Source organism: Carlito syrichta, unplaced genomic scaffold, assembly GCF_000164805.1.
Source record: "Carlito syrichta isolate Samal-C Ts95f unplaced genomic scaffold, Tarsius_syrichta-2.0.1 Scaffold74866, whole genome shotgun sequence".
Taxonomy (NCBI): domain Eukaryota; kingdom Metazoa; phylum Chordata; class Mammalia; order Primates; family Tarsiidae; genus Carlito; species Carlito syrichta.
The window spans coordinates 135,175-162,740 of NW_007018962.1; the positions used below are offsets into that span (position 1 = coordinate 135,175).

Below are 27,566 nucleotides of genomic sequence, written 5' to 3' on the forward strand. Positions count from 1 at the left end.
AGGAGGGGCAGGGGGCCCAGGGCTGAGACTTTATACCACCTGGACAGACCTTACAGGCAACAAGGAGCCAGTGTAAGTTTTTAAGATAGAAATACACGATCCAAGTGTCATGTTAGGGACGTGAATCTGGCAGGAGGTGTGGGATGGATTGGCAGAGGAGGAATGGGTTTCATTCAGAGATCCTAAATAGAGAAAGTGAAGGTTCTTCTGGAGGAAGAAGAGAGACTTGAAAGACTAAACGCAAAAAGCACCTTTCTTCTCTAAATGCTACTCCTGAACACAGGATGCCAAAGGTCAAGATTTCTCCAGGGAATCAAATGATCTTCACACTTAAGGACCCTGTTTTCCCACGGGGTCATATCAGTCACAATCAAAACACCCGTTCACCTTCAGCAACTGCGCAGAGGGGAAATGGATATTGACTATAATGAAGGTAGTTTTTTTCCCCTTTTTTTCTATGTAAAGACACGTTTTGTATTTTCTTGGGAAACCACTGTTTAAATATCGTCATAACCATCAGCATTGTCTAAAAAGAACTTCTGAAAGGTCTTTCCCCTTGCCGTTTTACCCTCTCACTCCAACAGAAGCAGAGGCATCAAGAGGCCCCATAGGGCCTGAACCCTCTTGGTCACCATCAGCTCTATCCTGACCCTGCCATGATCTGCACAGACACCAAGGTGACGTCTGTACTGACAGGCAGTGCTGGCCACCAGGAGGCTGTCAGCCAGGAGCAAGGCCTAGCTCCCCGAAGCCCCCAACACTAATAGTTGGGTTTGTTTTTTTTTTGAGTTGGAGTCTCCCTCCATCGTCAAGGCTGGAGTGCAGTGGCACGCTCATGGCCACCCCAGCGTTGACCTGCTGGGCTCAGACAATCCTTCCACCTCAGCCTTCCAAGTAGCTGGAACTACAGGTGCATGCTACCACACCTGGCTAATTTTTTAATTTTTATTGTAGAGGTATAGTCTTGCCAAGTTGCCCAGGGTGTTCTTGAACCTGTGGCCTCAGGCAATCCCCTCACCTCAGCCTCCCAAAGTCCTGGGATTACAGGCTTGAGCCACCGCACCTGGTCATAGTTGGATGTTTTAAAGATGTTGCGGTTTTAACGCTACTTTAAGTTCCTGACATAGAAAGTAACTCTGAAGTCAATGTTTGAATGGTTCTCTCTGAGCGATCACGGCTTTATCAAAAGATGAAGGAACATATGCAGGTGCTATTCTGGCCCCAAGGAGCTTCTGTGATGCAAGAAGACCCCACGCAACAGAAGCCTGCATTTGCCTGGTTATTTGCGTGACTCAAGCACAGGCGCCAAGGTTCTCAGGCGTCAAGGAAGGGCCCCTGGTGCTGCGTAAGGTAGTGATCTGCCTGCTAACTTCTGGGAAGCAAAAAAGCTGCCCTTGCCTGAGCCTGCACCAGTGGGCACAGATCACCAACCCCAGGACAGTGGCTCTGGAGGGCCCCTGTCCACCCACAGCTGTTGTTGCTGGGCCTGTGGGGTCACATGACCTGCCACCACCGCAGTGCTTTTCCAAGGATGCAAATTGGATATCGCCTTCCACGGCTCACACCGGACACTGCTTCTGTGCCTAAAGGGGCAGCCATTTGCAGCCTCACCTGGGGCCCAGCAGGAACAGGCAGACACAAGACCTGGCATCTCTGTGGTGTAGTCACAGAGATCCTCATCAATGAAGACAATTTTTATTTTTTAACAGAAGAGCTCGTAGCCCAAAGGGTATTGGGTCTTTCACATTGAAATTGAAACAAAACTATATACATCACATCCACCCGATGGCTTCCTCTGCCATATCTCACAGTCATAAAACACTAATGTGGGAGAGAAATGGAAAAAAATAACCAAAAACCTGCCAGCTGAATCAGACAACAGGGCTTGGGATGTAGACTGCGGCATGGATTTTTGTTTCATGTGTCCCAAATCTCACCATAACCAGGAAGTAAAGTACATTCGGGTCAGGCCCTGCAGATAGAGAAGCCGGTGCCTGAAACCAATCCTAGAAAAAGGACTGACTGCCCAGAATGTCACCCTTCCCTGCAGAGCCCAGCACCAGGCTCTGTGCTAGGTGCTGGGGAGACGGCAGAGGAGACAGGTGGGGCCCAGCCAGGAGAGTAGCTTTTTTCTTCAGGTCAGCCTGTCCTGGGCCAGAGCCTGTCCCATAAGTCCAGGCTACACTCCCTGCTCACTCCCTGTTCCCTAGCCAGGACTGGATCTGAGAAAGGGCACACATGCTCCTGCCTTCCAGAAGCCACTTCTGCTTCCCAAACACCACAGCTTCTCCCTGCCTGGACGCAAACATTAATTCAACAGAGATTTCCTGTGTGCCAGGACCAGGAGGGAAATACAAAGATGATGAAGACATGGTCTCTGCCCCTGAAAGTTCCACAGTGGCCTGGTCCTCCCTGAGGGAATTACACACAGGCCATGCTTCTGTCAGCCTGCCCTGCCAGGCTGGTCAAACCACACTCTTGTACCCCTCCAAGATGCCTAGCAGGAAGCCTCCCTAGGCTAACATACCTGGATCACAAAGATCTGGATCCCTCAGAGGCTTCACTCTTTAGCCGAGTGGGTCTCAACCTTGGCCAGCCATTGGAATCTCTTGGGGGATCTAAGAAATTATCATGCCCAGAACACACCCCAGATCCATTCTATCACAGCTTCTGGGATGCAGACATCACTTTTTCGCTGGGTTTGTTGTTGTTGTTGCTAACTCTCCAGGTAATTCCAGGGTGCTGCCAAGAGTGGGAACGACCATGTTAGCTGTCCCCACTCCTCCCATGTGACACGGGTGCAGAAGGTGCTGCTGTTCCCCTATGCTGAGTGGAGGTGAACATTCGCCCTATGGTGAACAGGTCCAGTGTTCCTGGGGTGACTACCTGCTTCCATGCATCTGCCCTCCACGTCCTTTGTAACTCCAGGGCCAATGCTCTGTAAACAGGCACTTCCATTCTTTTCAATAGTCCTAACCCAAACCTCTGCTAGACGCAAAGCAGTCTGAGGGCAGATGCTGGGGCTTTCCCTTCACACACAGCTCCAGCTTCTGCTTGGTCTGAAAGTGCTGCCTGACCTGTTACAGTCGCCACCACCACACCAGGTGTGAGGCTGTCTCTCCCTCCCTCCTCTGAGCCAAGACATCCATGCACACAAGTCCTGTGGTTAAATTCTCAGTACCCACCATCCTCCCATTCCCTGCTGATGGCTCCTGCTGGGCTGGTCCCTGCAGGGCCAGCCATGGTCCTGGCTCGCAGCAGGTCCTCCATTCATGTCTGCTCAGGATTTGGCTCTTCAAAATGGTGTTTCTCATGAAAAAAATATGGCTTTGCAATATTGGCAGCCTCTCTTTAAATAGTTTCTTGTAAATATCTACTAAAGATAAATGGAAAAAATCTGGATAATTTGTTTACTGAGTGGGTTTACCAAACATATCAACAAATATTTGGAGGCACCTGCTGTGAGTGAGGTAGCTGTATACAACCTCTGTATCATGATAACATACCAATTCCATAAAACATATTTCTAAATGATAACATACCAATTCCATAAGACACATTTCTAAATGTGGCCAGCTGCTTTTAGAGATAGCTGAGGTCATGCTTCCAGCTGGAGTAGCTCTTTTCTCCAGGTTTTTTCCTAAAACATCACACTTGGGTGTGTGCCTTGGAAGAGGATGGCAAATATTTCTGTAATGGCATGTGAGACATATATTGGCTACACACAGATGAAAACTCTACATAGAATGATACCTTGGGACAAGAAAGAAGCTGCATCTTTAATTTCCATGCCTTCCAAAGGCTGTTGTGTTAAGGAGTAAACATTAGTTTCCAGAATATGAAACTATGTCTGCTGTGCACACACAGTAGGGAGTACAAAAAGACATTGCCCACCCACAACCAGAACAACCCAAAGCACTGTAGAATGAATGGTCCAATGGGTGATGCAGACAAAAAGCTCCACTGTCACCTGTTTGGGGGATACAGTCACAAGTGGCAGGCTTGAAAGACTTCTTGAGTGGCGGGGGGGAGCTGAGCTGAGTTCTAAAGGACAAGGAAGTAGCAAAAGGTCTTTACCATGGGAATTTAGGACAAATCGAAAACTTATTTTTGTCACCTAGCAGTTAACAGCAAGTCATTCTATATGCCTCTCTCTCTCATTCCCTGCACCAGCCACTCTCTTCTTGGTTTTGCTGAGAATGCCAAGAGACCTTAGATTCTCTTCATGCTAAGGGCCCAGTTTTGTTGCAAGCTGGGGGAGAAGACCTATCAGCCAAGCCACCTGCTAGGAAGAAGAGGCTTGTGGCAGGGTGGGGGGCTAGAGAGAATTGGGCAAATGTGGGGGGGGCAATGAAGCCCAAGGACAGGCCAGTCTGGGAGTGGGTATCAGAATGGGCCACAGAGGGCAGTGGGCAGACCCTGGTGGGAGGATGGCCCAATAGCTGTACGGATGGGATGGGAAATCTATGGACTGTCTGGAGGCCTGCAAGAGGCGACTGAAAGTAGAGTATGGATAAAAAAGGGAAGGAGAAAAGAAAGCGCTAGGCTGACTCTCTCCTGGGGTACTGAGCACAGGTGACTTGGGTCTGCATGGGTGCAACTAGCAGTGAGTCAGCACAGTCCCGCCTCACCCAAGGATGCTTGGTGGGAAGCCGTCTGTCACACTCAGACTGCACACAAGCTCAAATGGGCCACTCTGTTGTGCAGGCAAGACTGGAACATGAGTGCATCAAACTGTCCATGGCACTCACTGGCTCCTACTGCTGAGGGCTGTGGTTCACTGCTCCAGTAGGCTTAGTGAGGCATGATGCTCCCCACTGTTCACCAAAGAGCTCTAGAGAGTGACAGTAAACTTTCTGTGTCTGAGAATGAATGAAAGGGGTCCTGCATCTCCCCAACAAAGACTTTCCCCAAAGGTCTGCTTACATGCCCAGGAGAAAATTCTCCCCACAAGGTGCCTGGGGAAGAACCACAGCGTTGTTTCCTAGGGCTCAGTAAGTCTGGAGCTGACTCCTCGGCAGAACCTAGACGGTGTGATGGGTCACAACATCCTCTGTCACCTGCAAATGGGCAGGCAAGGTGAATCTGTGATAGAATTTTGCCAGGGAGGGAAAGTCTGAACCCAGACCATCCAATCAAAGAACCGTGTGAGCCACACAGCAAAACACACAAGCAGTTCAAAATATTCTAGTAGACACACTGAAAAGTAGAAAGAACAGGAGCTGATATAATGTCAGGGTCCTAAATGCCTCCTTTTTCCTATGCTAGTCTGACTTGTGAATCATGATTAAAGATCCCTGATTCCAGAGTTTGAATTACACATTTGGATTTGGATTTTGACCCTGGGAAAAGGCAAAAACCACTGAAGCTCTAGGTCCTCACATCTGTATCAGTAGGAGAGTCCCAAACAGGCTTTGAGACAGGATGCTGAAGCTGACTGAAGGCAAAGGGACCCAGTGAGGCCTATCACAGGAGTAGGTGTCCTTCTGCGGGGTCTGGGCAGACTGTTGCTGGTCTAAGAAAGAGGGACAGTCAAGAAAGAAAATAGTCTTCAAGAAACAGGGCGGGCAGATCTCTTCTTAAAGGGTGAGATAGTCCACATTTAGGCTCTGCAGGCCACATGGCCTCTGCCGGAACAACTCAGCTCTGCCACATTTTATGAGGTGGCCACAGGCACAACATGCACAAGAGGGTGGCTGTGTTCTGATAAAACTTTATTTATAAAACAGGTCACAATTGGCCTGCAGGATGTAGTTTGTTGCCCCCTGTCCTGGATGATACTTAAAAAAAAAACCCCAATCTGCCCCTTTGGGTCCTTCTCCAGGGCTGCACTCTGTTTATCCTGTTGGCCTGTCTGTGATCCCCACGGCTTCTGGGCAGATGCACTGCATCCCTGGTGTCAGCACGGAACAGGTGTTTCACGCAAGTCTGGGCAGAAAGTGTGTGTGTGTGGTGGAGGGGAGATGATGTTTGCAGCAGACAAACCTCATTGAACATTTCCAGTCTCTTGGCAAAAAGCTACAGTGCCCACGTGGGGAAAGAGATTGTTGCTGGTGGCAGACACCACCCGAAGACAGCATCATTTCTCATTAAAATGCAAACCCACAGGCCGGTTTTGACGTCAGGCTAAACCCCAAAAGGCAGTGTCACCAGAACCGCCTGCAAACAGGAGCCCTCCCCGGCACAGATTCCACTGCTGTTCCCTGCAGACTCCTTCGATGAGGAGGAAAAACACTGTAGCTAGCCAGAGGGATAAAAATGCTGTGTTATTGGGAAATCTAAGTGTCTCCCAGGCCTGTGCACTACCATGAGGTGATGTTGATGGCTCAGGGCAGCTGAGCTCTCCACTGTCTCAGAGCAGCAGTTGATTTTTGGTAGTGAAGGTATTTCTATTTGAGACCTCAAACAGAAGAGGCAGCCCGTGCCTCTGCATCCTGATGTCCTGCGCTAAGTAAGGGCTTACCTGCTCTCTCCCCTTCCTCTCCAGGCAGGAAGGACTTACAGCTGGCAGGAGGCAAGGACTGATGTTCAATGTTATTCATGCTAACCAACTGCTTGAGAGGCTACTGTGTGCCAGGCAGCACAGGCACACATATAGGTACAGACCAGTGACCCTGCTCAAGAAGAGAGGGTGGGCTAGCACACAAATCGCTATGATAGCGGTGGGGAGTAATTAGCGAGTCAGATATGAGAGAAGGTGCTTTGAAGGCCTCGAGTAGGGAGGTAGTACTTATGTTTCTTGGGCTGGACCATGAAGAACTGGTAGGATTTGTGCACGTGGAGTTGTAGGGAGGCTGGTGACAAGGAGATTGGGGGTCTCCATTAAGAGAGGAGGAGAAGTAAGACTAAACTGGTGGGGGAAGCAGGTGCTTGGCTTTGGACATGAGCTGTGCTTGGATGATTCTGGCATGCGAACAAAGGAGCTTGAGCAGATGTGTGTCCTCCATGGTGGATCCACAGCTCAGAAATGCCGGTCTGCTCTCTTGTGTTCAGAAGTTTGTCTCTAAGGTTGCTCCCAAGTTTTCCTGCCCCTCTCACTCCGCCTGTGTCACCTCTCACACGGACTCATTCATCCCCTGGCATGTCTTAACTCAGCTGTTGGAAGAATTTTTTTTTTTTTCTGTAGAGGTCCATTCCTTTCCTTATCCGGAGGTCTCCAAGGACTTGCCTCTTGCACGACTTTATTGTATTAACTGAAAGTTTCCTGATTTCAGATGAAATTCTCAGTGCTGAATCAGGAAGCATTGTGTGTTGGATTAAATCTGATGAAAAAGCACAGGGTGGTGGATCTCTTGATGTCCTGAGATGACTGACTGGAAGTCCCTCGGGGGTCTCTCGGGACTCTCCTGCTGTCTCCTCATGTCCTGTGGGCCCGGCTTGTCTCCTTGCGTGGCCAGGCCTCGCCGGCTCATCTGGCACTTCACCAGCCTCTGCCACCCTCAACTAAAATGGGTTGGGCGTTTACAGAGCACCTTGAGATCCCTTAGAGACACTGCCCCTTATTTAAAATCTGCATCAAGGTCAAAGGCCGTATTGTACACATTTTAAAAACAAATCATTGGTAAATATTTTCTGTTGCACACTTTTAAATCTACACATTATAATGTGTGAAGTGAAAATACACATAATCCAGGAGTAAAAGTACAAATCAAATTTTAAAGACCTATGTAAATGTTGTTTCATATTATAAAACTACCTTTAAAAGTTAGCGGAAGGATCGCTGGAGCCCAGCAGGTCGAGGCTGCAGTGGCCAGGAGCGGCCACTGCACTCCAGTCTGGGCGACAGTGAGACTCCAACTCAAAAAAAAAATAAAAAAATAAAAAAAATAAAAGTTCCTAAGTACAGCAAGTTATTAAAATTCTGTTACTTCAGGAGACAACATTCAAATGTATTGTTTTGTATGATGTAAGGGTTAAAAAAAAAGTCACAGTATGAATTTGGAATGTTCTTGTTTTCGATATGAATTTGTAGGGGTGAAATGGCTTCAATGGATATATTCTTTTCATTTGTGTAAAAAAAATTAAGATTAGAAAGTGGGACACTTTTTATTTGGAGGAAGAATTTTATGCTCTCATCAAATACATTAGTCTAGAGGGTTGCTCAGCCACAAGCTAAATCATGACTGATGTACACTACTAATATAGTCATGTAGGCTTGCAGGGAAATTAAAAAAAAAATTGTCAGAGGAAACTAATTTCCCCTTAAGCCTTCTTAATTGGCAACTACAATTCAAAATGGAGAAAGATAAGCAGAGAGCGGTGGCGTCGCATGGCCAGGCTGACAAGGCAGATGGAGCGAGCTGGATACCATACCTGCTTATTATTGTCAGTGGTACAGCACAGTTTCTTGAGGGAGACAAAGTGCCTAATTTTCCTAATAACACAAATAATCAGTTATTAGTGAGTCAGATATGAGATGATTCAACAAGTCAGCAAATAAAAACATCAACAGACTTAAAGCAAAACTCTAGGGTCCATCCTAGGGCAGATTGAAAATTCAAGCAAAATCCAGTCTACAGAAAACACGTCTTTCACACAGAGCCCACACAAGCCTTTGGAAACTGGGCCTCCCTTATAAATCACAGCTGGCTCAGAAGCACCTTCCTAATGGGTATTTCATTTTGTAACTGATGCCTGAAGTTTGGCTCCTAGGGATCTTCAGTGTTGGGGTAAAATGCTGCTACAAACAATTTCGTTTTAATTCTGCTGACACTAATAATTTTATAGCTTAAACAAAAAAGCAAAAGACTCATTTAGATAATAACCAAATTTTATGGTCACTGTTTTTATATTAAGTATTCCATATTCTTTCACACTATAATTGTCATCATAATGGGATTTTTCAGGCAGAGAAAAATTCTCTTATTTCAAGGTCATGGACTGGCTCCTAAAACTCAGCCGGTGGTCTTGTTCAATGTCATTATCACCAGGAATACCAGGCAAAAGTGTACAGGTGCCTCAAGTGCTATACAAAAATAAGCTCAAGGTAGATTTTTTTTCCAGCTGAGCATGCAGCCATAAAATCCAGAGAGTCATGTCAGTCTTCATGCCCCAGAAACCTCTGAATCCTCTCTCTCTCTCTCTCTCTCTCTCTCTCTCTTCCCCCCACTCCCCCCACCCCCTCCCCCATTCACTTTTCTCTGGAGGACTCTGAAGTAAGCATAAAAAATACTGGTTATTTTGAAATGAGTTTCATTCAAATAGGGAGAGATGGAATTTCCCTACTTTTAAAAAGAATTGCCTCAGATAGCTCACTGTTACTACAATCGGGGAAAAATAACACTGGAAATTGTGTCTGGACAAAAGAATTTCTTTCTCTTATCTGTAAAATCAGAAAGATCAGAAAAATGTATTCTGATGGACATTACCAGGCAGTAGCGTGTCTCCTCTGCTTTGGTATCTAATGATTCTGGTCACACACACACAAAAGTGATCCTTAGCTTCCATTCTCTGAGAGGATAGTTAAAGGATGATGAGAAAAACATGGCCGCCACTGGTATGAGCTCCCTCCTGTGGCTCCAAAGGCCGCCTGCCAGTGGGATGGCCATGTGAGGCCGATGGCGGGGGAGGACCTAGGTGGCCTCTCCGTGGCTCTTCACCCTCAGCAGGGGTCTGGGTGCCCCCGCCCTCCAGAGTGCAGCAGTGGGGAGCCACAAGTGACAGAATGGCATGAAATACCCAGAAGACATCTCTGAGCTGAAAGGGAGCAATTTTGAAACCAGGCAAACAAGCAAAATTGGAGGAAACACTTGACAAGCATTTGCCTGCATGTGTGAAACGCCTAGCTTTCTAACATGTAGCCATCTGCAAGAAGCCCAGTGGGCTTGAGTCATAGCAGGACTCTCCCATTCATTGCTGGCAAGATCACCACTGTAAGTAAAGGTCACACAATGTTATGTCCCTTAGAAGCCCAAACTATGGACCTTCTGGTTGGTTTCCAAAGGCTTATCAGCCATGTGTTGTTAGGGGATCCTGCCTGGTTCTGCAAACCTTCTCACAAAATTTAGTCGGGGGGGGCAGGGGGTAGGAAGGTACGAGGGAGGAAAAGGACCTGCATATCACTTCACAAAACAGATAGATTTCTCTGGCAATCTGATGCTCAGTGGAATCAGAGCCCTCAGTTCCTGGTCAGACAAGCTTTCTCTCTATAACCAGTGACTTTCAGGGCTCTGGTGTCTCTTGGGAATGAGCTCAGAGCTGCCAGCAGCGAGCAGGACCTCCAGAAGGAAGAAGGGCTGGCTCCCTGTGGACTGAGGGCTGAGGCCACAAGCCCTGGCTAGAGATCGTTTGTGGTGACAGGAAAAGGAAGCTTAGAGTGGAGCTCCTTTACAGGGCGCTGGGAACAATGGAACCAAAGACAATCAGGAGGTGGAGGGCAGTTGGCGAGTTGGGTGATGCTCATAAAAGTCCACGGCAGGAGAGGCCAAGGGGAGGGAAGTCACATGTGGGAGTTGCTGCAGGCCAGGTGGAGGAAACCTGCGAATATATTACGTACACACAACCCTACTGTACTTGTGGCTCCAAGACCTACACTGGCGTTTCAGCATGCAAGCCCAATGCCCATAAGGGCCGAGTTGTCATCTTCAGCTAAAAGATGGGAAGAGTTTGCTCTCACCCTCCTTGGCCAATCACTGGGGTGATCTTCACATGCTGTTGGATGCTGTCCCCGGATTTCCGTCTCGCATAGTAAACCCCCTGCCACTCCTACATGGACAAAGAGTGCTCTTAGCATCCTTCAGTCAAGGCTCACCACTGTTCCTACAGAGGATCCCAGCAGGCTAATAAAGTTCCCATATGCTTTCATCACACTTCACAAACCCCTGCTGTACCATTGCACCCACCACCATGCTGATGTGGCCACAGTGCATGAAGACCACAGATGAACATGTCCACTACCACGCGGTCTGTCCTGGGTTTCAGGACATTTGACCCATGGGTAGAATTCTCCTCTCAGCCCTGTGGGTGTCATGGCACCAATTCACGGAATTCTGCTGAGGTCTCCCTCAAAGTTTGCATCGCAACCTGTGAGCTTGATGTTATCATCCTTAACTCACAGATGGGTGAAGTGAAGCTCAGAGAGTCTAACCAAGTTGCTCATGTTAGGAAGCAGGAGAACTGGTTATAAATGTGTGTCTCTCTGACTCTCCCTCAAGTCCACCATCTTTCTAACATCCTGGGGTCTCCCAGCCAAGGTTTCCCTAGGGCTGGGTAGACTCCCTGAAGTCCCCATGGATGAAGGAAGATCTCTGCTACCTCTGAACCCTGGGATCTGGCTGGAAAAAAAGAGCTGGGGGGGGAACTCAGAAGAGCCTTGGGGTGACTCTACTAGTTCTGGGAGGAGTGGTAAAATCAGAAACCGAGATCACCTACAGCCATTGTTTGCCCCCCCCCCACTTAATGTGGCTAACTGCCATACACATTGGGGTCACCAAACGTGTGGCTGTATTCTTTTGGCAATTTTTTAAGGGAGCAGTTTATAACGTCTTGTTTCCAGTCCCATTGCCCCAGCAAAAAAAACAACAACAAAATGGCCGCCATCTACAATACAATTTTATCCTATCCCTGTAAAATGTCCCCTCTGTTAAATAAATGTGATGCTTATACTACTTCACACCAGAGAAAGGAAGATGGAAGATATAGGTGAGGGAGTATTCTGAATGCTTAACAAAAAACATACAGGCAGTTCCAATCAGGAGAGCCAGCACCACTCTGGAGCACAGGGCTGGAGGAAAGGATACCACTCCACTTCCACCGGTACCTCCATCTACCCAGAGGAAGGGGAAGTTACTGGACAGGTGTGACCAGAAGAAAGCTACGTGTGTGTTGAGTGGTGATGGGCACAGAGAACAAGCAGGGAAAACTGGCTAAACCCCGGGCCTAGCTGTAAATACTGACAGTTGATACTTCTAGTCCCCTAAACGTTTACTGGCTAAACTGAATAAACATCACCACTCTCTGCTCTGCTCAAAGATAGCTGAGATACTCCAGCAGCGACAGGTGGGATACAGTCATGCAAAGGATGAGATGTCCTCATACCAAACCATCAGGGCAAGCACCAGATTCACTTGAAATCTGAAATTAACTAAAGAATGACCTCATTTTGCAAACACAAATATAACATTATTCACTTAAATATAATATGATTACGGAAGCCTATCATAAGGATAAACTTTAAAACTCACAGAAAAAAAAGCCCTGGGGAGGGGTCTGTGGGCTGGTTGGGCTGGCGCAACCCACCTTGCCCTTCTTGATGCACGTGTTGATGGTGTCGAGAAGGTCTGCCCGGTTCTTATCACTCTTGGGCAGATCGGCGAGTTCTTTTCCCAGGAGCTCGCCCTTGCGGTAACCCATCATCCTCTCGAAGGCTGGGTTGACATACTGTTAACGGGAGTGGGGACAGGTAAGCTTGGGACACCAGGTGGAATCATGAGGCGTCTGCGCGCCCTGTAGGAATGCTCATAGGACCCAGGAGACATCGGGGCTTTCTAATACAGATGCTTTCTAACACAGGTGCTGGCCAGGCCCCTCCACCTCACTCCATCCCCAATCGCCTCCTGGAGTAGCTGCCTCCCTCCCGGCAGCAACTTATTCACTCACAGCCATCCCAGTCTCCGCAGGAAATCAGAAGACCCCTCGCAAGAAATCAGAAGACCCCTCGAGCAGGAAAAGAGCAGGAAGCCCTCACCTAGCTGTACCAGCCTCTGGGGGCCTCACATACCATCTACTGCTCCACAAATAAGGAAACTCTCAGAGCAAAACAAATCAGAAGAAATTAGACCACCTGGGTGAAGGGCTCAACAGCAGTCCAACGCCTCACCATCACACCACATTCCCATGTAAAAGCCTGCACATGTACTCCTTCGATCAAAATAGAAAATTCAAAAAGGTTTGCACATAAATATATAAAAAACAGACATTAGAATTCAATTCAACAGGTTGTGGCTTATATTTCTCACATCTCTACACAGCAGCACTTGGGTTTCTCACATCTCCTTTCCCACTGCCACCATCTATGAATCAATGCTATGGTTTGGGGCCACTTCTGGTCAAATGGCCGGGGCAGGAGGCAGCCCTCTTGGTGCTGGGTACAGCCAGCAGGACGCGCCACCCACACGTTCTGAGACTAGCAGATTCAGAGGTTTCTTTCCACAATTCTGCTCGGGCTTCTGGAATTCAGAGCCGTCACACTTTCGCTAACTCCCAGGTCCTCTCCCACCCTCCACCCCCATTTCTTTTCAAAGAACAGAGAAGGGGGTTGAGTGGAGGGGACAAGCCACGAGGGAGGTGAGGAATGAGGGCACACTGCCTCTGGGTCCTGGGTTTCTTTGGGCATAATATACACCCATCTGCAGCTTCAGAGAGGGTCCTGCCAGCTTTAACCACACTTGCCCTGGACTGGGGTGACAGCAGTCATGAGCTGGGTGACACAGAGACACTTGGAGACACAGCCCCCATGAGCCTGACTAACCCGGGAGTTGAGGTGTCGGGTGGTGCTCTGACCGTCATGCCTCCTGGGGTGGCTGGAGATGGGGGGTTGTGACATTGTCTTCATAGATCTTAAGACGCCCTCCTGGCCCCAGCAGTGCTCTCCCCAGTCAGGACAGGCACTACTTACAGAGTGGCCCCAGAGTGGCCTGAGGACACCAGGCTGCCCCACCTCCCTGGCCCACTCCAGCTGTTGGGTGGTCTGCACAGCTCCGTTGTCTCTGGCCTCTCTCCAAGAGTTCTCTCTCTGCTTAAGATGTCCTTCCACGCCTCTCCCTACCAACTCCAGCTTATTCCTCTTCTCCTCTAGAAAGCCTTCCGTGACTCCCCTGCCCAGTCCACAGAGCTGCCGCTGACTTTTGTGCAGGCTTCTAGTGACTTCTCACATGGAAATTAAATTTTTATTTATCCCTCTCTCCCCCTAGACATTGAAATCCTCAAGGGCAAAAGCTATTTGGGATTTTTCTGTGGAGACTCAGGACTGCTTAGTAAATATTTAATGAATGAATAGAAAAGACTGCAGAGTATGTCGCTTTCCTTATTTGTCAGTGACATTCTCATTCCTTTTCATATGTGTTTATTCTGTTATAAATACAGGTAGAAATTATGGCCCGTCTTTCATGCCAGAGCTCCTGTAACCTCAGGACACAGCAGGTCCTACAGGCCATGGTCTATGGAGCCAAGGCACCTGAGTTCAAATCCTGGCTCTGACAATCACCAGCTACAAAACCATGGACAAATTACTTAACTGGTCTTTAGTCTCCTCCTCTGCAAAATGAATACAGTGGTAATGCCTGACACATAGGACTGCTCTAAGAAATAAATGAGTATGTGTGCAATGCTTAGAATTGGGCTGGGCATATGGTACGTGTTTCGAAGCGAATATACAGATCAATAGTTTAGATAGATGGAGACAAGGAGGGAGAGAGGAAAGGAAGGAGAGATGGAGGAGTAGCTAGCTCAACAGACAGATGCTGCTTCTGTTACCCAACCTCTGAAGATCTGTGCTGGTAAAGAAGCCCCCCACCCTCCAGCTGGCATGCCCCAAGAAGGGCATGGCATAAGGAAGGACACGGGCATAAGGAAGCGCATGCAGGAAACATCCCACCCATGACGACGCATCCTCAAGCTCCAGAGCACAAAGGTCATTTTTTGTGCCCCTTACATGTAGCATCCTCTAGTCAGCTTCTTCCTTCTCCCTCATGTTTTAAGTTTTATATTACTGATTATGGGTGCATTTTTTAAATGAGCATGAAGAGGTTCCCTGAGGAAAAAAAGCCTGTAAGGTCTTCTTTCAGAATCAAGTTCCCTTTCAGTGCAGTGATTCTCTCTACATCTCCTCTTCACAGGCACCTGCTGGCCTTGGGCCCATTTCTTTCTGTCCATGGCAATGGTGGAGAGAGGATGAATATCACACTGCAACCCCATCACTACACCACCTCTCCTAGGGTCATGGCTATCTAACCACCAGCTGCTGACTGTGGAATGCAGGACTCGGTTCCCTACTCGAGGAAACGCCTGTAAGATCACAGTAGAGAAGGCAGCCAGTGGGCAGGAGCCCCCTCTCCTCATTGCTGAAGCCACAACCCAGCTGTCCACCGCGAGACAGGGAGGTGCAAAATAGACCTGCCTCATGAACAGAACTGGCTGTTCCATTGGCTGTTCAACTGGGGAGATGTGGGATTCATGATGGGTCTATAACAGAAACAGCTGGCTCTCTCTGCCGTCTGGGAGGCAGACCCATGGGCAGGTGAGACCATAACAGCCAGCAACAGAAGGAAGCCTTCGTGTACATCTCAAGGGGCAGCCGAAGAAACACATTCTAAAAATACAGCTGAACAGGAAACAGCTAGGAAGGCTATAAAGAAGACATGGCTACATACTTTGGTTCCAGGACTTATTACTGGGTTTTCCTTGGATAATTTTTTTGACCTTGCTAGGTCTCAGTTTCTTCATGTGTACCATAGGGAAATCGTGTCTCTTTCACAGCCTTACTGCATGGAAATTAGGTGACCTACTAGAAGTGCAGATGACAAGGCCTGGGTATGACAGGCAGATGATGTTACTGATCTGGTCTGAGTGCAGGGTGTGTCTGATATGTGCCAGGGGTTTCGGAACAGACAGGCATGAGGATTCGATCGTGGGGTTCATTGTGTGTCACTTGCTGACTTTGGTGTCCTACTGATGACAGCAAGTGCTCCTCACACTCCATGTCACTCTGAAAACCAACTGCAGTCCGGTCAGTACCAACGAGCAGAAAGTCCACATTTTCAAAGTATTCTAAAACATAGACATCTTCCTTTCCAGCCGTGTCAACAAAGGTCTGTCTACTACACACTCTTCCTTCGGAAGGTGACACTGTGTAAGAGTGCTTTATAATTAGAATATCAACTTCAGGCAAACAAATGAGTGTCTTTGAAAATATTTGTTCCCATAGGCATTTAAAAGCATTTACTCTACAATTCTGATTTACCTCTGTGTAAATAGTGTCTTCACAGATGACCCAAAGAATTTAACCCATCTCTGTCAAATAAATGGCAGGTTTGATCTGAAGTAATACTTTCTTATTTTGTAACGAATAGCTAATTCTTAGGTTTATTCTATCAGTACTCTTTGCACAGTCTGATTTTACTTCCTCCTGAAAAAAAAATGTGATGATATGTGATAATTATGGGAAAGTACTTGAAAAAAATATAGTTCCGACCTGACAGATTTTATTTTTATGGTAATGATGAAAAGAGGTTCTGTCCATACCTGGATCACATGGTCATCGCTTGTTATTTCGATGGCTTCATGGCAGTGGTCTAATGCTGTGAACACTGAGTTACAGGCCCTGCAAGTTGCAAAAGAGTGATGTTAGCTCTAACTTAAAGTGAACCGATACCAGATTCACTAAAACTATGTCCTTTGGCTTTTGCTATGGTCTGTATGTTGGCGTCTCCCCAAAATTCTTAGGTTGGATTCTAACCTCCAACGTGATAGCAGTAGGGTATGGGACCTCTGGGGAGTGATTGGGCCACAAGGGCTCCATCCTCATGAACAGGATCAGTGCCTTTAGTAAGTGGCTGGTGTGAGCTCCCTCGCCCCTTCTACCTTGTGAGGACACATGGAATGTGCCATCTAGGAGGGACAGGCCCTCACCAGACACGAAGCCTGCTGGTACCTTGACCTCGGACTTCTGAGGCTCGAGAACTGTTGTTTATAAATTACCCAGTTTAAGGTACAGTCATGTGCCACGTCATGACGTCTCAGTCTATGACACACCCCATATCCAATGGTGGTCTCATAAGATGATAATGGAGCTGAAAAACTCCTGTTGCCCAGGGATGTGGTAGCTGATGTAATGTCCTAGTGCCATGCATCACTCACGCATCTGCAGTGAGGCTGGTGTAAACAAACCTACTGTGCCGTCAGTCGTATAAAAGTCTAGCACACGCAATTTTGTACAGTGCATAACACTTGATAATAAATGGCGCTGCTACTCGTTTTTGCATCTACTGCACTACACTTTTTACTATTATTTTAGAGTATATGCCTCCTACTACCTATGAAAGAAAAGTTAACTGTAAAGCAGCCTCAGGCAGGTTCTTCAGGAGGTATCCCAGAAGACATCGAGATGCCTGTTATTGCCCCTGAAGATCTCTCGGTGGGTCAAGATATGGAGGTAGAAGACAGTGATGTTGATGGTCCTGACCCTGTGCAGGCCCTGTGCAGGGCTAATGTGGGTAGTTTGTGTCTTAGTTTCTAAGAAAAAGTTCAAAAAAAAAAAAAAAAAAGCTTATAGAGTAAAGACATAAAGAAAATATTTTGGGCTGAGGTGAGTGGATTGCCCGAGCCCACGGGTTCGAGACCCGCCTGGGCAACTTGGCGAGACCTCATCTCTACAATAAATTAAAAAAAAAAAAATTAGCCAGGCGTGGTAGCGCGCACCTGTAGTTCCAGCTACTTGGAAGGCTGAGGTGGAAGGATTGCCAGGGCCCAGCAGGTCAAGGCTGCAGTGGCCAGGAGCAGCCACTGCATTCCAGTCTGGGTGACAGTGAGACTCCAACTCAAAAAAAGAAAAAAAAAAGAAAAGAAAATATTTTGTGCAGCTGTACAATGTGCTTGTACTTTAAACTAAGTTTTATTACAAAAGACTCAAAAAGTTTAAAAAATTAAATGTTTATAAAGTAATTAAGTTACAGTAAGCGCCGGGCTCAGTGGCTCAGCCTGTAATCCCACGCCTTTGGGAGGCTGAGGTGAGTGGATTGCCTGAGCCCATGGGTTCGAGACCCGCCTGGGCAGTGAGACCTCATCTCTACAATAAATCAGAAACTCAGCCAGGCGTGGTGGCGCATGCCTGTAATTCCGGCTACTTGGAAGACTGAGGTGGAAGGATCGCCGGAGCCCAGCAGGTCGAGGATGCGGTGGCCAGGAGCGGCCACTGCACTCTAGTCTGGGCGACAGAGTGAGACTCCAACTCAAAAAAGAAAAGAAAAGGAAAGAAAATATTTTGTGCAGCTATACACTGTGCTTGTGTTTTAAACTAAGTTTTATTACAAAAGACTCAAAAAGTTTAAAAAATTAAATGTTTATAAAGTAATTAAGGTACAGTAAGTGCCGGGCTCCATGGCTCAGCCTGTAATCCCGCGCCTTTGGGAGACTGAGGTGAGTGGATTGCCTGAGCCCGCGGGTTCGAGACCCACCTGGGCAGCGAGACCTCATCTCTACAATAAATCAAAAACTCAGCCGGGCATGGTAGCGCATGCCTGTAGTTCCGGCTACTTGGAAGGCTGAGGCGGAAGGATCGCCGGAGCCCAGCAGGTCGAGGCTGCGGTGGCCGGGAGCGGCCACTGTACTCCAGTCTGGGCGACAGAGTGAGACTCCAACTCAAAAAAAAAAAAAAAAAAAGTTAAGTAAGCTGAGTTTATTATTGAAGAAAAAAAGTTTAAATAAATTTACTGTAGCCTAAGAGTCTATAGTGTGTACAGTCATGTCCTAGGCCTTCACATTCCCTCCCCACTCACTCAACTGAGCCACCCAGGGCAATGTCCATACTGCAGGCTCCATCCATGGTAAGTGCCTCACACAAGTGTTATCACTTTTTTTTTTTTTTAGTCAGAGTCTCACTGTCACCCAGGCTGGAGTGCAGTGGCACACTCATGACCACCGTAGCTTCGACCTGCTGGGTTCAGGCCATCCTTCCACCTCAGCCTTCCACATTTTCTTCTACTGTATTTTCACTGTACCTTTTCTATGTTGAGACACACAAATACTTACCATTGTGTTATAATTGCTTACAGTATTCAGCACAGTAACATGCTGTACAGATTTGCAGTCTGGGAGCAATAGTCTATACCATACAGCCTAGATGTGTAGTAGGCTAGATCACCATCTAGGTCTATGTAAGTGCACTCTGTGATGGTCACACAAAGATGAAAGCTGCTTCTTCTTCTTTTTTTGAGTTGGAGTCATCCAGACTGGAGTGCAGTGACATGTTAACTGCAGCCTCGACCTGCTGGGCTCAGGTGATCCTCTGCCTCAGCCTTCCAAGTAGCTGGAACCACAGGTGCATGCCACCACACCTAGCTAATTTTCTGATTTATTGTTGAGGCGAGGTCTTACCAAGTTGCCCAGGCTGGTCTCAAACCCCTGGACTCTGGCAATCCTCTTACCTCTGCCTCCCAAAGTGCTAGGATTACAGGGGTGAGCCACTGCACCTGGCTAGAACGAAAGCTTCTAATGATACATTTCTCAGAATGTATCCTGGTCATTAAGCGACACAAGACTGTATTTTGTTATAGCAGCCCTAACAGACTAAGACAGTTATTAATACATTCTGAGTAAAAAAGTAGTCTTTCAAACTAAATGCATAAACAACAGCATATATTTCTATGTCTATGATACAAAACAAAGAACTGCAATTCAGTAAAAACTTCATGGGTTGTGGAATGGATGACGTGTGCTGAAAGAAGCATCAGCACCAACAAGACCACAAAGGTACAGAGGAGGTTGTCTCATAAGTCCCACGTGCTCCATGTCAGTGATGTCTTCCACTTCATTCTTAGTAGTGATCATGAAGAAATCAAGATCCCATCAATTAGAAGAATTTACTTATATGCAAATTGGGCCTGAGGTATTCTGTCATTTGCAGCAGACACACAAACATGTTTACTCCTTTTCTACTGTTGTGATAATTGCTTTGCTTCCAACTCTCTACCTGCCTGGTGAAAGGCCAACATGGCCAAGATCCTCTGGCCTAGTTCATAGTACCTGTGCAGCCCTCCTGGGAGTGCTCTTCTTGGTGACACTCCTTCGATATCTGGAATATCTGAAATCAGACTCTCATTTTCTTGGTTATAATTTTAACTCTCTTCCAAATCTAGAGCAACTCCAATATAGCAAGTTATTTACTGTCCAGCACAGCAAGTATGTAGTTAAAGTTTTGTTATTTATACTGACTGTTTAAAGAAGCCCAACAAAAGCTTTTCTACATATTACAAAAAGAAGAAAGAAAAAGTTAAGTTACTAGATGGATGTTTCTTCTTATTAAAAAAAAACCTCTTAAATGTCATCTCTTCTATTCAAAGGCATTCTACCTTTGTCACCCTATTTCAATCTGTTTACAGGGAAGAAGGCAGAAAGAACTGGGTGAAATCTGGGTCTGGATTTTTCCAGTTGTAAGGCCTCGGGCAATGCATTGTCTTTGCTGACCCTCAGTTTCCTCATCTAAAAATGAGGATAATAATAGTATTTCACAGGTTTTTGTAAGGAGCAAAACAGTATGTATGAGACAGTTCTTAAAGTGGTTGGGACAATATAAGAATTCAATACATGATAACTGATATTATTTGTAAAATAACAGTAATTTTTCTTGGTTCTCTAAGGTTTTCAAAAGTCTTTGGTGAAAAAAGAAATGAATCATAACCTACCATTTCTCATGTTATACCTGAAAGGTCCAACCAGTAACTGTGTTCAATAATAGCAAGGTATGCTTGTGGATAGTGTTTGAGCTCACTGAAAGGTGGCGTTCCTATAGTTGCAGAGGAAAAGTTATCAGCGTGTGAGAGTAAGCAAAACAGGGAATTGTGATGGGTTAGCAGAAGAGAGTAGAGTGTCAACCTAACTCGACTGAACTTTCTTAAGGGGACAATTTATTTTCTTAAATTACTCCAGTCCATCTAATTTGAACAGTATGCTGTCCTATTGCCATCACTGCATTTGTAAACATGATCATTTAAAATAAGAAAAAAGAATAATAAAACTGTTAAAACCAAGTCATTACTGCACTGCCTCCCAGCAGGCAAGCGACAGCTAATCTCATCTTCCAGGTACCTGGTCTGGGGCTGCACTCTGCACAACAGGCACACATTTCTTGGGCATAATTGTCTTTTAGAAGTTGCACATGAGAAACACACTCTGTAGAGGCTAATTTGTTAACTTTGTGAGCTAGATAATTAAGCTCTAATTAACACATTTTCTCAAATGACACATTCCTCTCTTGCCTAAGTATTTTCTCTAAAGTACCTTTATGTTTCAGCTAAGTATATAAACAGGTACTTCAGAGTCTTATCATTTCTGTGCATTCAAAAGGTTGCCTTTATACAAGACCTTAGATTCAACCTTCAAAATCAACCTATTAAGCATTCATCTTATAATTACTACAAAACATGAAATCTCCAATAAGTATAATGCCTATTAGGACAAAGCAAATCCTTTTGAACAGCTGAAATGAAACCACACTGATAGGAGTATCCCAATGTTCAGTTGGGCTCTCAACCTCTTTTGGTAGATGGTTCTATTTAAATAAACCTGCAGCAAAATGAGGTAATCAATTTGAGTCATGTTCATAGAGGTTAGAGACTTATTTATTTGTATCAATTATTCATACTCTTCAGGCAGAAGAACCTTAGCTTTGTTTATTTTCTGTTCTTGGAAACGATATAACTCTGTGTCTCAGATGTCTTTATTTTTTAGGTTAAAGAAGTTAGAAAACTAGAAAAAGAAGCACAAGGCATAGGTAACTTAGGCATGGAAATCCATGAAGCATGAACAATGTCACCATTTCTCCTGTACCTTCTTAAGAGCCATGAAGGTCCAGAGGGAAATGGTAAACACTACAGAGGTCCAGGGATAAAGTCTGCAAATAACATGGTGCTATGGTGAGGTAGAAAGATTCTGCTCCAGCACTGCCACTGACATGAAAACAGTTTTCCCTGTTTTCCTCTGTCAACTGTGGCCAGGATAGTTGCCAGGGCAAGGTGGTGGCTTATAGGGAGAAGATTCTGAGCATAAGTCTATATCCCAGGAGGGGTCTGGGATGAGGGAGAATGGGACATGGATGAGGTGGGGGATCATGGATCATTGTTGACACTCATTCCTGGGCAACGATACAATAGGGTTGGTTAAATCTTTACAGCTCGATTTCTGCTCCTATAGTCCAATGGCTATCACGCAGAGCCCCGTGTGAGGATTAAGCACTCTTTAACAAATGTTGTTAATACGGAAAAGATAGTTTTCCATGGAATAGAGTTTTGCTCATCAGAAACTCTGATTTTTTTTCTAAAACTGAGGATTGCTACTGTCTTAAAATTTGGAGTTAAATAAAACATAATGATTTGAATGTAACTTCTAGACTGACTAATGACTCAAACAATAGCTGGTACTGCATTAGTATAAACTGAACAGCTTAAACTAATAAGTAGTTAAATCATTATCTTTATTTTAGATAAGATAGGTCTTTTCATGATAAAGAGGTGTAAGAACAGGAGAAGAGATAAATGCTCATCATTTAGCCCAAATTATCCTAGACACTCATTTCATGAATTCTTCTGTTCAACAGAGTAATTCCTCAGGTATACACAGAGATGAGAAACATGATTTCGTTCTCATATCTTTAAAAGTTATTCTACATAATGGAATTTTAAATTAGACCATATCTTGTGTTTGCTCAGATCAGATGATCTGTTTTGTTTTTTGGTTAAGTAAACGTGGTCACCAGACATGAAGACCTGGACAAAGGTGTCCACCTTCAACATTCAACATCATCCTGCAGCACAGACTGTCCTTACAGAATGACAGTCATGCTACATATTTAGCTGCAGCTGGGGGTGGAATTGTAGGGAAAAGTATTATATAATTAGACTATAATTATTCTGGCATTGTATAATAAAGAGCCTCATTTTCCCAGTCTGCAACAAATGACAGAGTTGCTTGCCTGCCTCAGGGTGCAGGTAGATTATCTAGATGTCCTTAAATGTCCTAAGGAACTGCGGGAAGGCCATGGCCTGAGTCACTGTCTCCCATCTGCGGTGTGCAGATATAGTACACTTGGGGAGATTCAAACCATGTACATGTGTGCACACACCCCCCCCAAAAGGAAAGAACTTGGATAAGGTTGAGGCAGAACCTTAAAAAGAGTAACAGCTTAAGATTGTGTAGAAAGTAAGAGAACCCATGTGCCAGATAAAGCCTCCTTCCTGGGGCCATGACCTTCCTGGGTCAAGTGCTTTCTTCAACTTCACACTGATTTTCACCATGACCTCAACAATGGATTCAAATACCCCAAATAGTTACAGGCAGTGGGGGCTGGGAAGGCATAGTACTTACATGATGACAGGAGCTTAGAAACTTATAAAGTTCTGAATCTGATAAGACCCTGAGAAGTCTCCAGCACCTTAGCGCTAGGCAGATTTTATCAGTACAATAATCTGGAGTCTTTTAGTGTTTTCTTCTGTTGGCTGGGGATGTTTTTTCCAAATTTCCAGATCTGCTTTTGCCCTGCTTATCATGGACAAAGTGCCCCTAACATCCCTAAGTCTGCCTCCTAAATACCCATATGCACTATAGAATCTGTATTAGCGCACCTCCTGACATCTTACATACGCCATAATATTTAATGTTGCTTAAGAAAACAGAAGTAGCCAGGCTCGGTGGCTCAGCCTGTAATCCCGTGCCTTTGGGAGGCTGAGGTGAGTGGATTGCCTGAGTCTGCGGGTTCGAGACCCGCCTGGGCAGGCGAGACCTCATCTCTACAATAAATCAAAAAATTAGCCGGGCGTGGTAGTATGCACCTGTAATTCCGGCTGAGGAAGGCTGAGGCGGAAGGATCGCCGGAGCCCAGCAGGTCGAGGCTGAGAGTGGCCGGGAGCGGCCACTGCACTCCAGTCTGGGCGACAGAGTGAGACTCCAACTCAAAAAAAAAAAAGAAAGAAAGAAAGAAAACAGAAGTACTTATTCAAAATAAAATAAGGGAGTTACCTAATAAAGCAATAAGCTGTTATATTGTTCATTTTTTGTTTTAGATAATACACAGTAAAAGTAGTAAGTCTTTTTTTTTTTTTTTGAGTCAAGGTCTCACTGTTGCCCAGGCTGGAATGCAGGGCACTATTACAGTTAACCACAGCCTCAACCTTCTGGGCTCAGGGGACCCTTCCACTTTAGCCTTCCAAGCAGCCACTAAATCTGGTTAATTTTTTTTGAATTTTTGTAGAGACCAGGTCACACTATGGTGTCCAAGCTGGTCTTGAACTCCTGGCCTCAAGTAATTCTCCCATCTCCATCTCCTAAATTACTGGGATTACAGGCATGAGACAGCACACCCAACCTAAAGTATTAAGTCTTTTTATCTACAATTAAAAACAGGAGAGACCCCCAAGGAATAAGAACAATTAATCTACATCATTAAAAGACACAAATTACTGAAGCAAATGCAATGTGGCTTTCTAGGAAAATTCTACGAAGTTCTCTGAAGCTAATAAACACATGAATATAAAGAAACCAAGGTATTTAACTCATTTATGCATTCAAAAAGTCTTTGTAAAAATTCCTCGCAATATTCAGGCTGTCAAAATACCTGAATTCCCAAAACATCTGACTTCCCGCTTGTGTGAGATTCTTTTTTAATACTTTTCCACCTAAGAAAGTGACTATTTATCCCCACACTTCAGGTCTTAGAGCTCTCTGTCCACCAAAAAGTGACTTTTCTGACAAGGCTGCTCACCAGGACAACTCACTTCTATAGGTTGATGCCAATCCATTTTTGTCTCTGTCCCAGAGGCAGAGAAGAATTCAGTTTAAAAGTTTTGTCATCTTTGCATAAAAACAAGTCATCAAGATGAGCAGCCTAATCATTACAGTGAGCCACTATCTCACTTACTTTGTGCTAAGCCTGAAACTATCTGTGTCTCTCAGTAGTCCAGAGACAGAAGCCATGCCCGGACTCTCCAGGCATCCCACAGCTTGAGGCTGCTGAGAATTGGCCCTCCCGGCAGCCTATGGGTAGAGGAGAGCCTCCTCCTTCCCCTGCTCTCTGGCTGGAGGGGCATGGGGTGAAGAACTCAGGGTCTGGACAGCATGATAGAGTGGAGCCTGAGCAAAACCAGGCAGGAGCCAGGAGTCTGGATACCGGGAGGGCTCAGAAGCAGAACATCCCACAGCCCAGCATGCTGGTCTGCAGTCAAACACTAGGAGAAGACACTAGGAGCATCCCATCTTGCAGCTTAGCACCAGGAAGGAGCCAGCTCTTAAAGCACCATATACCTGTAGAGAACTTCAAGTCATTTCTTGTGATACTTCATGTACATTGAGGCTACAAAACAGACCTCATGAAATTGCTGTTGTGGTTACCTAGCATTTATTATATTTAGCATAATAAACATACCCATTGGTTCAGCCCTGTGCATAACAATCCATGTAAAAATTTATAAATATTGAAAATAGGAAGTAGAAAGCAATCCTCAAAGGTTATTCTTAAGCTTAATCTAATTGTGCAAAACATTTCCCTAGGCTAAAATTTTAAAATGTTGTAAATAGTGGAAAATACTGTCAAAAGAAGAAATGCTTCCAATTTTATTGTATTATATCAAGGGTTCCCTACTTTAGACACTGCTATTTACCAGCTGCCATTCGTTACTTGTTTAAAGGTCTCAAAATCCCTGGGATTTAACTATGAACCTGTGACTATCAGTCTGCTGACAGATAAGATTTTCTAAAGAATTGTTAACCTTGTGTTACTGTCTATTTCGTTACATACCGTAATTTGAACTGCGAGCGAACTTCTCCATGTTCTATTTGAAGCAGTTCATTATAGCAAGCAATTATGCTGCTATTCTCCATAAATCTCTGAAAAGAAAGTAAAGATAATGCATAAGACATACACAGTTACTTTTTAGAGTCAAATAGAGAAACATAATAGTTGTTCCTACACCCAGGTAACTCTGCTACAGAAGATAACTAGTAGGTAAGAAGAGATGAAATAAAATAGTTGACAAGGTGTTCGAAATGCCTGAGAAACAACAGAGCAAGTGACACCATGCACTTAGCTGCCCTAAGTGCACAAAGGTGGGATACACTTTGCTATGAATACCTGCCCAACCATGTGAATTACAGAAACTTTCTGCTTCATATTGCACCAATAAAAATCATCAAGAAACCACCACTGGACACGTTCAGTGTGCACCACACTGTCAGTGATTTCTTTCAAGGGGAGAGGCTTCTCTCTGCTTCCTTGCTACTCTTCTCAGTGCCTATGCAGAGCCCCATATGCAACAGGCATTTAAAACTCGATGGACTCAATAACAAAAAGACAAACAACCCAATTAAAAATGAACAAAGAATCCAAGGAGACATTTCCCCAAAGAAAATATACAAATTCCAGCAAGCATAGGAAAAGGTGTCCTATATCATCAGTCATTAAGGAAATGCAAATCAAAAGCACAATGAGATACCACTTCACACCCACTAGAAAAATAAGTGTTGGCAAGAATGTAGAAAAATTGGAACCCTTGTACTTTGCTGGCAGGAACACAGAATGATTTAGTCACTGTGGAAAATAGTTTGAGGGTTCCTCAAAAAGTTAGTGTAGAATCACTACATGATCTGGTAATTTCACTTCTAGGTATATACCCAAAAGAACCGAAAATAAGTATTCAAACAAATACTTGTACATGCATGCTCACAGTAGCACTAGTCACAGTAGCCAGCCGGTAGAAAAAGCCCCAAAACCCAACCGCTGAACTGATAAACAAATTGTGGTATATACGTAAATGGATTATTATTCAGCCATGAAATAGAAATTACATACCGATACATGCTACAACATGTGTAAGCCACAAAAAAGCAATAAGTGAAAGGACCCAGACATAAAAAGTTACATACAGTAAGTATGATTCTGTTTATATGAAATATCTAGACTAGGTCAATCGATAGAGCCAAAATGCAGATTGGTAGTTGCCAGGGCTGGGGGCAGAGGACTGGAAGTGACTACTGGATGGAAACACAGCTTCTATCTGGGGTGATTAAAATGTTTCAGAATGAGATAGATGAGGTGATTGTACAGCATTATGAATGTACTAAATGCCACTGAATTGTTTACTTTAAAATAGCTGATTTTAGTTTCATCTCAATTGAAAAAAGAGCTTTCATGTATTTATTTTAAAAACTAAGTTACTTGGAAGGCTGAGGTGGAAGGATCACCGGAGCCCAGCAGGTCGAGACTGCGGTGGCCAGGAGCGGCCACTGCACTCCAGTCTGGGTGACAGAGTGAGACTCTAACTCAAAAAAAAAAAGAAGAAAAAAAAAGAAAACTAAGTGGATGGATGTAGATAGATAAGCAAATGATAAAGCTGAAGGAAAGAGAATAGACACTGTCATTCACCCAAAGAACCATTAAGCATCCACTTCTATTAGGCATGTGCTGCTCATGTCCAGTGCTTGGAGGAGAGCAGGACTTTTTTCACTCAATCCTAAAGTAATTTGTTTTATATTTCTGAGACATGCTACATTATTCAGTGGAGGGTATATAGAAAATTGAGCACTTCTCTTACACGAACATGCAATACTTAGTGAGAAATAATAAAATCAGGTAAAGTAGCAAGTAAAAATGGTAAGGGAATAGGTTTAAGGACAGTTCTGCTTAGGAAAGGAAAAACATGTATTTTAATTTATAAAAAAACACACATCATGCAAATCTTTCTAAGCACATGGCTGGCAAACTATTGAGTAGAAAGATAATCAGATTTCCAAAGTACTCCAAATGCTGAGAGTACTACTTCTTAGATTTCCTTCAAACATGTTGGGCAGAGAAAGAATCAATCCCTGTA

General features: G+C 45.0%; 1 protein-coding gene across 7 annotated transcripts in view; it reads right to left on the reverse strand.

The window, feature by feature from the left end:
* PDE8B (phosphodiesterase 8B) overlaps positions 1-27,566 on the reverse strand; it is a 104,643-nt gene that overhangs the window by 57,199 nt on the left and 19,878 nt on the right. For 4 of the 7 annotated variants that reach the window (XM_021710054.1, XM_021710060.1, XM_021710045.1 and 1 more), the window contains 5 exons: positions 25,499-25,587; positions 16,240-16,318; positions 12,238-12,378; positions 10,616-10,704; positions 8,314-8,374 (listed from right to left, as the gene is read on the reverse strand). In XM_021710054.1, the coding sequence (XP_021565729.1) occupies positions 8,314-8,374; positions 10,616-10,704; positions 12,238-12,378; positions 16,240-16,318; positions 25,499-25,587 (459 nt within the window). The remainder of the gene's footprint in view (positions 1-8,313; positions 8,375-10,615; positions 10,705-12,237; positions 12,379-16,239; positions 16,319-25,498; positions 25,588-27,566) is intronic. The other 3 variants (XM_021710065.1, XM_008053569.1, XM_021710049.1) reach the window with 2 other exon arrangements.